Source organism: Seriola dumerili, unplaced genomic scaffold (genome assembly GCF_002260705.1).
Source record: "Seriola dumerili isolate Sdu_G_001 unplaced genomic scaffold, Sdu_1.0 BDQW01000068.1, whole genome shotgun sequence".
Taxonomy (NCBI): Eukaryota; Metazoa; Chordata; class Actinopteri; order Carangiformes; family Carangidae; genus Seriola; species Seriola dumerili.
Genome location: NW_019174323.1, coordinates 6,749,761 through 6,763,795, shown reverse-complemented (window position 1 = coordinate 6,763,795; position 14,035 = coordinate 6,749,761). Strand labels below are relative to the sequence as shown.

The window sequence follows — 14,035 nt, the reverse complement described above, 5'->3', positions numbered from 1 at the left end:
CCACTGCTGAAATCACCTGGACTACTAGTACCCCCATCTACTCAGTCTTCAAGTCTCAGCTGCTCCTTTCTTTTACTATTTAATCCTCTTTCCTTAAATGTCTTTATCTCATTTTCCTTCCCTTGTCTCACCCCAACAGCAACTCCACTGTCCTCCACTTCCATAATACACTTGGACACCACACTGTGGTATATTTTGGACATGTTGTAGTAATGCCAGACATGAAGGGCAGCGATGTAGAGGTGGTTAATAAGAACCTGTACCTCCAGTCTCTGCGCCAGGGCTAGCCTGCGGCGACCTGCAGACCCCCACCCCCACCCCCCCACCCCCCCGCAATGACTGCCAGAGGCAGCAGTCCTGTGAGGCCGTGTTCGGTTCGATTTAGAGACAAACACGTTCGCACTCACATACTGTCCTGTGGTGGTAAATGAAATGCAAAGTGCCTGGCAACAGTGATTTAATGTGGCTGGCACGGGCAACACACATGCCTCAGAGCAGTGGACTAACGTACTAACAATTATCCACTTGCACAGTTGCTCTCATCATGAATGTACAGAAAACAAATGACAAAATGGATTTTGATGTAAAACAAGTTTATACCAATGGAATACTCTTTGATATTGAACATAACACAATATAGATGTCTCTGCCTTCAAATTAATACCAGGTTGGTGAGTAAATGCCTTTGGCCATCAATAGTGACCTGTTGGTGTCATTGTGGCCAAGCAAAGCATCCCAGATGCTTTTGAATGGCTTGCTGATCAGCAGGAGGACTTGTTGCTGTGATGTAGACAGGAATTGCCCTGCTGCTCAGTTCTCACAACATTGGTGCTTTGAACATCTCCAGTGGTCTTTGACGTGCATGTGTGTTTTCAAATTGTGCAAAACCAGTGATGGAGAATGCTTCAAAGTTAAATTGTCTTTACCCACAGCAGCATCAAGCTGACCTCCTGTGGAGATGTTTCATTACAGATAGTGACCACTGCAATGAGGAATAAAAATAGTTAGCCAGGCAGTTTTTAAGGTGGTTTTAATCAGTTCCCCACACATAGTCATGGGACACATTGTTAGGTGCATCTGGATCGTCAGGTGGTCCTTGAAAGGTTCCGTCACCAGCCAGTGCCAAAGTGAAATGTACTGGAATGCTTGGAGCAAATGAAAGCCCAGCAAAGAGGCATTAACCTAGATACTCTACCCTCAATATGGAGTTTCTACACGTGCTCATCAATATGCATTGAATGTGTCTGATGACGGCGTTTTCTTTCCTGTAGGCTGCACAGTGATTAACATATTTAACGGTTTCTGTGCAAAAGCATGTCCTAAAAGAGTATTTTTGAGTTCCCGCTGGGCTGATTTCTGTTCAGAATCATGACTTGTAGACGACAAGATGACATCCTTTTCTCCATGGGTTTCATCTTTATCGTTTACATTGAAATTCAATGTTTCATTTGGTGTGCGTACGCAATTACCTGCTGCAGATGAAAACGTAATGAGCTCAGAAAATTAGGAAGTGTTTTGTTTCTGCTTCTTTCTTTTTTTTTTAATTTCTTTTTTTTATTATTATCGTTATTTTTGAGGCACAATGTTGTTTCACCTTCACTGTTGATGATGTAAAAAGAGAGAGCCGGACGGGCGCATGAATCGCTTGCAAATGGGCTCATTGGAAGAGAACAAATATGTCAGCTGCTCTCCTGGTCTGCTTTAAAAGGGAAAATCAGTGTAGCGTCTAAAATCTGTTTGGGCTGGAAGTTTGAGGAGAGCGCCCATGGCCTAGCTTGATAGTTCCAGTCTACTTGTCCCGCTCCCACCCTGCAGCTAGCGTGTGTGACTGTGTATGTATGTATATATGTGCTCACATGTCTGCGTCCTTCTATGTGTGTGTGTGTGTGTGTGTGTGTGTGTGTGTGTGTGCGTGCGTGTGCGCGCATATGTGTGTGTTACTGCCAGTGTGTATTTTGAGTTTTGGAGGAGGCGCAAAGGGATTGAGGACTGAAGCCCTATAATAACAAGGTATTAAACACTCCACACAATGTTAGACGCCCTCAGATAGGAGATTTAGTTTTGTGTTCAATCCGTGGAAGATTACGAAGCACACACACACATACACATACACACACATACACATATATATATATATATATATATATATATATATAAAAACACAAATTTTCCCTTTAAGCTGTATCAGGCGGACAGTTTGGTCCTCTATTCCACAGCACCAAAAATATTTCAGTGCAGACATGGTTGTCACTTTGTGTCAGGGCTGGTTATCATGTGACAAGACTCTTAACACCCATAACGTTTCCTTTTAGGTGTTTAGCAGTGGAAGCTTTATGTGAAGAATAGCTGTATTGTTGAGCAGCCATCCCACAATACTGCAGTCAAACATAGGAAGCTATTCAATAATGATTTGTGGAGCTTTTTCAGATGTTTATACAGAGCGTTTCTCCATGCTCTGAACTCTGTCAAATTTTTTGCATTGGCAAAGTGACACAAAATTGGCACTGCTAAGCTAACACATGGGTAAAGCCACTATGCTGGGAGGGCGAGGGTTGTTGCTAAGTGGTTTTTAGGGAGTTAATAGGTCCAATGCTTTTCCAAGACTGAACCGTCTTTACAGCCAATGGAGCTATGCGAGATTTGCAAAGTTGATAGAAGATAGTAATTGTGTAGGTGATGCCCTCATCAATTCCTGAGTCATTAGAAATGACATTTCAGTAGTTTTTATGTGTTAGAGTGTTAATTATTACGTAATGCTTTCATTACAGAGCCTCCTCATGGTCTCTGTGTGGAGCTCTGGCTTATGGCGTATGGTTAATTACTAGTAGCAGTGATACTGAGAGTGAAACAGCTTCTGAAGACATCCCCCTCAGTCAAAGATGCTACTCTGTCTTTTTGATGTACGTAGGGATGAAATGCATTGACTTTTCTTTTTTCATCAGCCTTCATGGAATCACTCCACACTGCTCAATTTTATATGTAGTTCCCTCAGAAAGGGATTGGAGAGTGTAGATCACTGATTCATATGCAACACCCCTGGGTATTGTTTATGAATAGTGCACCATAGTTTATGCTATTCATTACGCATTACATCCTGCTGTTTACCACTCGGCCTTGAGCAGTATTGACAATTGGCAAAGCTTTATGGTTGTGTGTGTGCCTGTGTTGGTTCTGATGAGTAATGGAGTTACAATTTTATTTTTTTCCCAGTTGATTAGCTCATTAAAGCTGTAACATTATCTGTGAAGCAGAGAGATTGTATTGATTTTGAATTGAAATCCGTTGCTGGGTGGCTCTTCGGAGCAGCGACGTCTCTCCACCTTGTCATTATAACAAATGTTATTTGAAGAGTTCTGTTGTCCTTGTCTTCTGCTACAGTATTAGTGATGCTTTCACTCACTGCACTGCTCTTTTGCTGTTGTTATTATCTCTTAAGATGACATTAATATCGGTACTCAGACTTTCTCTGTGTGAGAAACACTGTCAGTGCGCTACATGGGGGCCATTAAGACATGTTTTTTTTTTTTTTTTTTAATTTATTTTACTTTATTTCTTTTATTGCAGAGAAGTTATAAGTTTATACAGTGAAACTTCTGTGTAGGTATGGATAGAAAACTTTTATGTGATTGCTTTCCTTTCCATAAATTTATAAAATATTCACTTAACCCCCTAACTGATACTCCCATCTTCTAATTGAACCAGCCTAACCCCAGTATTTGTCCCTAGGCTTTAAATATGACCCACACACACATACACAAATGCCACTAAGATTGGAATCAGAAGGTTTAATAAAAAATATGATAATTTTGTGGCAGGCTGCCTTAGGTTTACCTTCTATGAGAATACTTTCCTGGCTTATCGGTGCTGTCCTCCATGTCCAATTGCCAACCAAACTCTCTGCCCTCTGCATATGGAAATTCACTTTTTGATGTTGCCGTCAACATCAGACAAACTTTTAGGTTTGGTTTGGTGGCATGTTTTGTAGAATTAATTAAATTTTAGCTGTTACTTTGACAGAGTTTGGAAGACAGTTGTTGTTTTCTGTGTTTACTTGCTACTTTAGGTTCAAATGGGGTCACAAATGATATAATATTCAGTAATTTATACATATTTAATTTACAATTACATAAACTGTTATTAAACATCAAAATTACATGGTTTGATTCTCTCACTTGTACAACTGCAGCTGTTACTGGGGCAGTAATGGATTGGGTGTTTTGATTAAGGGCAACATGACAGTGGACATTACTGGAGAGGGACCAGTTTGGCCAGTTTAATCAGCTTTTTCATGCTGGTGATAAGATGTAATTAGCAGTGGTGTCAGGTCACTAGGTGGTTTGCTAATTATTTTTTACTACCTGATATTTCCAGGGAGGAGTTTGATTTGTTGTGCTCTGAAAATGATTATAGCTTTGTTTGACTAGCGTTCTGCTGTTGCGCTGTAACTGTTTCTAGGGATTCTGGGAGCTTTTGCCACAGTCATTTTAATAAATATATTCATTGTGCACATTGTTTTAATTTAATCCTCTGAGCTGTGAGGGAGCCATTTACAAGCTGCGTGCCTCTGCATCGACAGTGTGTCGAGAGCATATGCTGCACTGTCTTGTGCGGTCTATCATCTGCTCCTCGTGTTGAGCTGCATTGTGAACGTGTGTGTATTTGCTTGTGTCCCTGCAGATTGTCGCGAGATCCTCCTGCCGCTGATGACGGACCAGCTGAAGTTCCACCTGGAGAAGCGAGAGGAGCCGAAGGCTTGCTGCCAGCTGCTCAGCGACATCCTGGAGGTGCTCTACAGGAAGGATGTGGTGAGGAACACACGTCTCCAGCTTCATGTGCTTTTATTTCCCTCTGGGATAAACAGCAGAATCCGGCCCCCCCCATTATAAAGAACAAGCACGATTCCACATTGGTTATTTTACTAAGTAGTTACTAATCACTGTGCTGCTAATTTATTTAATTGTCCTGGGTGTCCTGAAAGGAGCAGATTTTACAGCAGTGTTAATTTACCAACCCCTGGAGTTGGCTGTGCTCAATAGTTCATTGCTCAGGGTGGCTAGAGGCCACCTTCACCACCATGAACATGCTGCAAGAATATGGTGATGAGCTCTGCCTAATCCCTTGGTGTTTTAGGCCCAGAGAAGCTTATAATAATGTGGTCTGCATAATGAGGTTGAGCAGTTGTTGAAGTCAGTCACAAAGCCAGTTATAGAGCCAGTCAAATCGAATACGTTTTTCATTATCAATTAATATTGTGATTGTTTTTCCAATTAATTAATTGTGAAGAAAATAGCCAAAAAATGCTCAAGACTAGTCCACAGATCCCAAGGTGTCTTCCTTAAACTTCTTGTTTGTTTGACCAACAATCCAAAACCCAAAATATTCAATTTACACAAACCCGAGAAGCCGAAAACAGTGAGTGTTTAGCATTTTCCCACTGATAAATGACTGAAAAAGTTAATTAACTATCAAAATTATTTGTGTCGATCATCAGCTACTCGTTTTAGCACTGAGATGAATTTTTCACTGGAGTCCACATCCATCATACTCAGGCATCAGCTGCAGACCTCACACACACACACACACACACACACATACACACACACACACTCAGTTGCTTCACAAATGTATTTCATCCTCTTCCATGCCCTGACTCCTGATGTCCTCCCTCAGGCCCTCTCAGACTCCCTCCGCCATTGATCACCACGGCCTCGCCTCCCACACTCCACTCTGCGAGGGATTATCCACCTCTCCCACTTGCTCTGACTTTAAAACTCCTTGTCTCTCTGTCTCGTGTTGCCGCTTCCTCTCACTGCCTCGCTCTCTGTTTCTTATCTGACCCACACTACACACTTCCTTAGACTTAAATGTGCATGTCGATAAGGACAAGAAAAACGAGAGAAAGGAAACCAGTGTGGATACTTCTGTCCACTGGCATTTCTAAGTTATCAAACAGCTTATATCTTGTTGGGAATAAGGATCTCATTGTATACCTCCCCTCTTAAATAGCTTGATTCAAACAAATAAAATCAGGAGTTTTTCTTGGTGCACTGGGTTTGTGTAGACACTTAACACAGACGTGTATTTTTCGCTGAAAAAAAACATTCTGGGAATCATGTGGGTTTTCATCAAAGATGTGCGTCACCCTTGCTGCGCTAGAAGGCAGTATCAGAAACTCCCTCCTCAGATTGTTTATACCCCCCAGCGCTTCTCTGTGTGATTGTGGGAATGTTTGTGTCTGTGTATGTGCACAGACGCGGGCGAATGAGATCTTCAACCGCACAAAGAGCTGTGTAAATTATTGAAAGTTTAGGTTGACACCGCAAGAGTTCGGCCTGCTTGGAAGATTCCCCCCATTGACAGGTAGAGACAGTGCGAAACAGCTCTCTGCTCACTCAAACTAATAAGCAACTCCAAGGAAAATAGTCCCACTTATGACAACGGTGCAGCTACCCAGTGGGTGTTTTCCCTTCTAAAAGCCAAGATTTGTATAAAGTATAAATCATCTTGGCTGCACCAGTCGTATTTGTCGGGTCTCTTAGCACAATATGTTCTCTATATATATTTTCAGACTTTCAAGTTTGTGAAGAGGCAGTATTAATATTTTCATACCTGTTGATAAAGACCCTGTTTTGTTTTTTTTTGGTTTTTTTTTATTACATGGTGTTTTCAGTTTGTAGGATACCCCAAAAGCTTGTGAAGATGTTTCAATAAAATTTGGTGCAAAGTTGTGCCATGGACCAAGGAGCCCCTCCCCCCCAATTAGAAGTATCCTCAGTAGCACAGACTCTGTAATGTAAAATATCATTCTCTTCTTTTTCCTTCTATGCAACCTTATCCGCAGTATGACTCTTGTAAATAATATCTGCACTGTCAGATATATATATATATATATATATGGATACACTAAAAAGTAGAACAGCAACATTTCATCACCAAGTATGTCCTGGAATGCACCAAAAATCACAGTAAACAAGTTTTCACAGGTGGATTTTTCTTTTCTTTGACATGCTCATCATGTCATTGTGTCCCACGTTGATATGTGTATTTATCTCTGTATATTTTGCAGGGTCCAACCCAGTGGCACGTGCAGATCATCATGGAGAAGCTGCTCAGGACAGTTAACAGGACAGTCATCTCCATGGGCCGTGATTCCCCTCACATCGTAAGTCGGTCTGATTCTCTGTAACTATTCGCCACACACCTACAACTAACCTTTTCCAGTTGTCAACCGCATACATACTTGTACTGTACACACACATACACACACACACACACATGCATGCACACTCCAATTATTTAGAGGCCTATGCACCACGACGAGCTTAACTCCCACAGGCCCACTGCAACCCCAGCTCTATTTCTAAAGCAATCATTAAAGGTAAAGTCTACCTTGGCAAAAAAAAAAAAACTTTTCACACAATCTGAATCTCACAGTGGCTTTGATCTGCTCATATCTTTCTCCAGCCAGTTGTTCCTGTGCCAGCCTGTGTGTGTTTTGCTTTTGCTGTTTCATGATTTTTTTTTAATTTATTTATTTTTTTTTAAGTTTGTGAGTTTACTTGTTTGTGTTTGTGTGTCTGATCCCTCACATACCAGAACATTTCTGCTATAGTCTAATCTCTGTATCTCCCCTCCACGGCTGTGAGCACCCTTCTCCCAATCACACTCTCCACTAGAGCTCGGTAGCAATTAATGCACTTATCAGTCATCGTATAAGTACGCTGTCTGCCTGATGTGCGTGGCAAAGCCTTCATCCATTTTCATGAGTCCAAAGAGTCGCCTCGACGTCGACTCTGACTTCTCTATTGGATCCTGTCGCCGTCTGTATTCATTAGAGCTGCATGTAGTTTGTGATGGGACTTTGAAAGTGAGACTTGGGCGATGAACATACAGTACGGTCCAAAAAGTCTGAGACCACTTTCCCAAAGTGGTATGTAGATTTTACATAAGGTTTTTATGATGAAGGAGATTCCTCTGAGGGCACTTAAAGGTACTTTTACAGCCCACTTAAATTCAGATAAGTGATGAGAGAGACGGTTTCTCTGAATTTCAAGTATGTGTAGGAAAATGGAGAGGCGTACGATACTGACTGATGATATTGACACTGTGACTGGTTGGCATAGCATCCGTTCTGCTCCTGTCGCGGGTTATTTATTGTATTTGTGTGTGCGTGAGAGTGGGCTTGTTTTTGTATCCTGGTGGGGATTTCAACCTGAATACACATTAATGGGGACTCACTGTGGGGACAAAAATTTAGGTGTAAGGGTTGGTGCTAGGTGTTCAGTTGTGATGGATGAGGTTAGGGTAAGGGTCTAGAGAATGCATTATGTCAATGAGTGTTTCCCGCGGAGATAGTGCAAGAAGTGTGTCTGTGTGTGTCTGTGTGTGTGTCTGTGTGTGTGTGTGTGTCTGTGTGTGTGTGTGTCTGTGAGCACAGCACCCTCTCCATCTGGGGAACAGCAGGAAACGGCATCACCTGTTTAAATGGAAGCTTATCTGCTTGTATTACCAGTCACTGAGCCACACTAGCAGAGGGTGATTTAATAAAGCCAACAGTACGCAGAGTTATCACACACTAATCATCTTGTGTTTGTGTTTGTGAGTGTGTGCGCTTTATGTCATAGTGCCATAATACTTTCGCAGCGCTCATCCTCTGTCCCCTGTGTCCTCTCTTACTCTCCTCTTCGTTCTCTTTCCCTCTCACATGCTTCCTTTCCTGCTTAGTTGCAGTGAAGGGATTTTGGATTGCAGAGATTCTGTAGCTGCTCTGTCTCTCCCCTCTGTCTGAAGGTATTCCAGCTATGCACCAAGCTTGTCACGTAGATGAGGGGAAACCCTCTGTTTTGCAATAGATCGCCAGTGTTCATCACACTACGTAATGTAAAAATTTCCTCCCAGTGCTCTTCCAGGAGGGACTAGGACTCCAATCATTGTTATTGCCAGTTATACAAACTCTGCATCGTCCAGCCTGGCTCGTGCCCAGAGGGTTTGGAAAGACGGATTTGGAACAGAGGTTGTACGCTGATAGATTGTCAGAACTTGGAGCAGCTGCCTTTGCGGCTGGCCTTCCACTCCTGCCACCCCCCCTGTTATTTTTCACTGCAGGGTTTCTTTTCTTCGTGTGTTTCAGATATGGAACTTGCCTACCACTTTGTCTAAAAGGCTATCAACAACCATGAAGGCAGCACACACAGGTCTCCTCTCTGTCGTATTATACTAAGTGCATCCATTTCACCCCCCCACCCCGGTGTAGTTGAAATGGTGTTCCCTGCTTCCAGCGGTGGCTGCTGAATGGCACTAAAGCAGAGCAGCCACCTTTCTGGTTAATGAAACTGCTCTACCTATAACCTCCTGCGGCCCTTATTGAAACTATCTACGTAATACACATGTGCTGCTGCCCTTTGTCTTACTTCACCTCCTATATACAGCTTGCTTTTATGTCCCTGCCTTTTGTCAGCCACTGTCGCTATAGCTAGGCAGCCACTGTACTCGATTGCCTTGACATTTCTAAGTACCTGCATAATATTTAGCATCATTGTGCAGTGTCCTTTTACACAGTGGGAGTTAGAGGTCACATCAAAGCCTTGTGCTTTTGAAAGCGCTCGTGGCTCTTTTTACTCAAACACTATACATATTATAGCACTTGAGACAGAAGCTGCATTTGAAGCCGGTCCCCAAATCATTATTTAATGATCAATAAGGTTGGTGTTAATTTTTAACAGCCATGAGACCCAGTTAGTGCTGCTGGAAGAGCCGTAGCTCTCTAATCAGAGGGCTGTTGTTGCCGCCTCTGGGTACTGCTGCTTACTCTGCAGGCAGATTGCGCGCCGCTCCTCGCACATCACCGCAGCCAACCACCGACCTTGTTCTTCTGAGTGGCAGCCTCTTACATTTAGATTTATGCATTAACGTTCTACTCTGCCTCCCGTCTCTCTCTCTCTCTCTGTCTCTCTCTCTCTCGCTCTCTCGCTCTCTCGCTCTCTCTGATGCTCTCCCTCCTCTCTTTTTCCCCTTTTTTCCTCTCTCCTGGTGGTGCTGGACACTGAATGTTGATGAGAATGATCACAGTGACTGCTCGGGGGCGTCAGTTTTTGTTGTATGTTGTCACCGCAGTGCTACGCCTGTTAGCGACTTCGACACAGCATTGCCACACAATTGCGTCGTTGGACATCCCAGCGGGGCTGTATATTTATATTCATGTCCACCCTCACGCAGGTTGAGATGAGTCCTTGTGAATACATTTATGTTGGGAGAGTAGCAGAAACATTTTGGCTGTCCCTGCTGAAATTTGCCAACTTCTACCTTTTATGTCCTTGAATTAGCCCTGCAGATAAACATGGATAGGGAGCCGCAGCTGCAAAAATCCAACCAAAGCAATGAAACAAACCATTACATTTTTCTTACTCTGTTATGTTTGCCACACTGACCTTTGCATATTAAGTAATATATCACCAGCAAACACCTAAATGTCAGAATTAATATTAAGATAAAGCCTAACAGACCAGATTGCTAGCTTTACCTTAATGTTGACTAAATGATCCATTGAACTTTTCATAGCTGTAGTTTTGCCGTCGAAATCGACAAGAGGCTGTGGTCATATGTGACTGTAGTCCTTCACTGTCATCCTGCTGATATTCCTGCAGTGTGCAGAAGGAATGGAGTGGAAAGCTGCAGTGGAAGGACTCTGTGCTATTGATTGACAGTATAGGGCTGACCAACTATAGCGGCTAGAGCGTTTTTTCCTTTGCTGCATGCACTCACTGACCGAACACAGCACATTGCAACACAGCCGTCTCAATGACATGTCATCAGATCAGAATCCTCTCTTTTATCCCTCTGTATCACTCACCATCTTTACCTGTCTTTATATATTTCTGTTCAAATATGTCTGTTAGTGTATCCTTGCCACTTGCTTTCTGTGTTCTCCCTCTCTCTCTCTCTCTCTCTCTCTCTCTCTCTCTCTCTCTCTCCTGCTGGCCAGACTGCTGCAGAGCTCTTACAGAAAAGAAGCATAGTGAGATATGGCACTGCATCATAATGCCTCAAACGTGCACTTATCACTCAATTCATGCACTTCTCCTCTCCTCTCTCCTCTCCCCCGCCGAAACTTTGACCAAGTGTCCTCTCGGGTTTATTGACCCTGCGACAAGCTCGTGTCAGACGCGTGCTCGCTGTCAACACAGCGTGACAACGACCAGGGCTCGCATGTTGATGCTCATCACCTTCAAACCACAGTGGACTGCAGTAAGCGCTGGGCATCTTGTTTGTACCCTCAGTAGTGTGCTGTAAACATCCAGCGGTGGAAAGCCCTGTGGAGGTGGCCCTGCTATGGGGGGGGGGGGGCAGCCTCGAGCAGCACTGGTTCCTGGAGCTTCATGCGTCTGTGCGGGGGTGACTCTGCATCTCTGGGGCTTTTACTCAGAGCTTTGTCCACGGTTAACCTCATGGTGTCATCTCATCGATGGTGCGCGCAAACATTAGGCAGGTGCATTTACACACACCAACACACGGACATGCCCAGCAGTCCCCAGACAGCATTAAAGTAAGAATGGTAAGGGCAAGAACTGTGCTGTGAGTGTAAGCTTTGCATCAGAAGCAGGTTCTAAGGCAGGTTGACTCTGTGCACCAGGAGCCCTTTTTGCTGCTTATCCCTCGGTTGTATTCTGCTCTCGTGTTCTGCCACTCTACCACATCAAAGAGATGCAGGGCTGATTTTATATGTATTTTCAACTTTATCTCCGGCTTTTCATCACATAAATTTGTGGAGTTGATTGTTTTACATACAGAATTTTCAAACCATGTGCCCTAAGTGAAATCTTAAGTTAGATAGGTTCACCCAAATTACAGAAGACATATTCCCTCACTTACTCCTAGCAGATAGACATGCAGATAGTGTTTTTTTTTTTTTTTTTTTTTTTTTTTGGCCTGCGTTTTTAGATATCTGTCTTTGTGATTTTTGGTTGCGAAAGCAATAGAGTGCAGGAGAAGGAAATTTTTGTTTTCTGGTGCTCTCAGCCATGAAAACAATGACATTTAAATTCACCAAAAGCAACATCAGTATTTTTCGGCAAAATCTCTCTAGAAATACCACACATACCTGGGTGATTAAAATCTAAACTATCTGCTAATTACTCATCCAACTTTACCATTACAGATAAGTGAGATAAGATATGTTTTTGTATTCTGGGGGAACCGACCCTTTAATCGATCTTTGCCTGATGAAAGTAACTGCAACAGCTCTGCAAATGATACTCAGTCTACATCATACTTTGAGAGCTCTGTAGATGTCATTTTTTATTTTTCATATTTTGCATATTAAATATCTTTATTTTTTTTCTTTTTTAAAAAAAACAGTATAAAATACACAGTATTGTACATAATAAATCAATTGCACTTCTTTTAAGGTACAGATAAACATCTAGTTCTCTCTTGATGCTACAGTATAACTACTGAAAGAAACCGGACCTGGCATGTACAAGAGTGGAGGTGTGAATCACATGTAGCCAACAGAAAGCAGCATGTTGGAGCTTGTGAGGGTCAAACCAGTGATAGTAGTCTAGTAGTTTGCCAGGTATTGTTGTGACAGTAGATAAAGATTTCTTTTATGCCCTTGAAACCACTTTGGCCACTTTTCCTGTCTTTTTGGGCAGTGCTTTTGGCTTTGAGAGTGACTTCGGTTTTATGCTCCTGCAGGCGCTGTTAACTTAATATTGTTTTCTCTCAGGTATTGGCTGCTCTCCCACTCATTAAAATGGTTTTTTAGCCCTATTTTATGCTATACAATATATATTTATTTATATTAATGCAAATATTACTTTGTCTGTACATAGTCTTTGAACCCTGTATGGAGTTACTACATGAGTTTTTACTTTACAGTCAAATAGATGGGAAGCAATGAGCAGGTGCTAGGAGTTTAAAAAAAAAAAGGGGGGGGGGGGAGAAGAGAAAAAACTTTTTGTCATTCTCTTTAAAAAGTGTTTCTTGAAAAGCTAGAAAATATCCTGCAAAATCTGAAGGTTGTAAAAAGCATGCAAGGCTTACACGCCTGCCACCCTGCACTGTAGAAGCCCTGGTTGTGATCAGAAGTGGCACATTCAGTCCCTCTGGCTTGGTTTCAGTAGCTATCGTAGTAGCTGATGCAGGATACTGAAGCAATACAATCACAGCTATCATCTTTTACCCCTCACATGTGCTAAGTACCAACATTATTTATTATGCTGACTGGTTTCGTGACTGGAACAATAAGGAATCTTTTTTTTTTTTTTTTTTTTTTTTTTTTTTTTCTGTGTGTCGAGCCAGAACTCTATAGTTTTACAGTAATGAAGTCTGACTGTATGGATTCCCTCTCTTCTTTATGGTATTGGGTTTCATTGACCATATGCACTGTGAAGTTAGTAAGAACTAAGTTTGATGTATGAAAGGGAATTAAGAATCAGAACCTTTTTTCACTTCCTATGCACTGTAATTTTTTGAAATGCACAGCCCCCTTCACCGCAGCTCAAATAAATATATTCCACTAAACCTTAGAGTGAATGTATATAGATATATATTTATATAGAAAAAAGTACATTGACGTCTAACTTTGCAAACGTTATTAAGAAAATAAGTGTTATTTATTCATTCTTTACTTCAAAGTCAGGTGATTCGAGGAGACATTTTAGCGATGGATAGAAAGTTGATCATAGAACTCCAATAAACATCTCTGACCTCTTTGTCCTTTAGGTCTCTTCTTTAGATATTATGAAAGTCTTCAATCTGTCATAGTTAGTAGGTGATCTACATGTGTGAGTTAATACTCAAAATAGTTCATTTTTAATTATTCTGGAGAAAATGTATCCTGAACAGTGTTAATTGTGCTTATGCTGTTGATGTAGACCTCAGAACATTGTGGTTGAACTGGCAGCCTCTCCTGGAGGCTGGGAAGAAAGACAAAGTCCCAACTGGTGAATAGAAATGTGACGGTCACTGAACCGGTATCATAGAATAGGGACCCCGTGGACGTCAGCTAGAAAAATATATGCAAATAGACAGAGGG

At 42.1% G+C, this 14,035-nt stretch overlaps 1 protein-coding gene across 1 annotated transcript in view; it reads left to right on the top strand.

Annotated features, from left to right (window-relative positions):
- The window catches only part of dock1 (dedicator of cytokinesis 1), a 176,730-nt gene that overhangs the window by 62,867 nt on the left and 99,828 nt on the right, over nucleotides 1–14,035 (top strand). Inside the window, exons 26-27 of the mRNA XM_022742743.1 lie at nucleotides 4,678–4,805; nucleotides 7,067–7,162. Of these exons, the coding sequence (XP_022598464.1) occupies nucleotides 4,678–4,805; nucleotides 7,067–7,162 (224 nt within the window). The remainder of the gene's footprint in view (nucleotides 1–4,677; nucleotides 4,806–7,066; nucleotides 7,163–14,035) is intronic.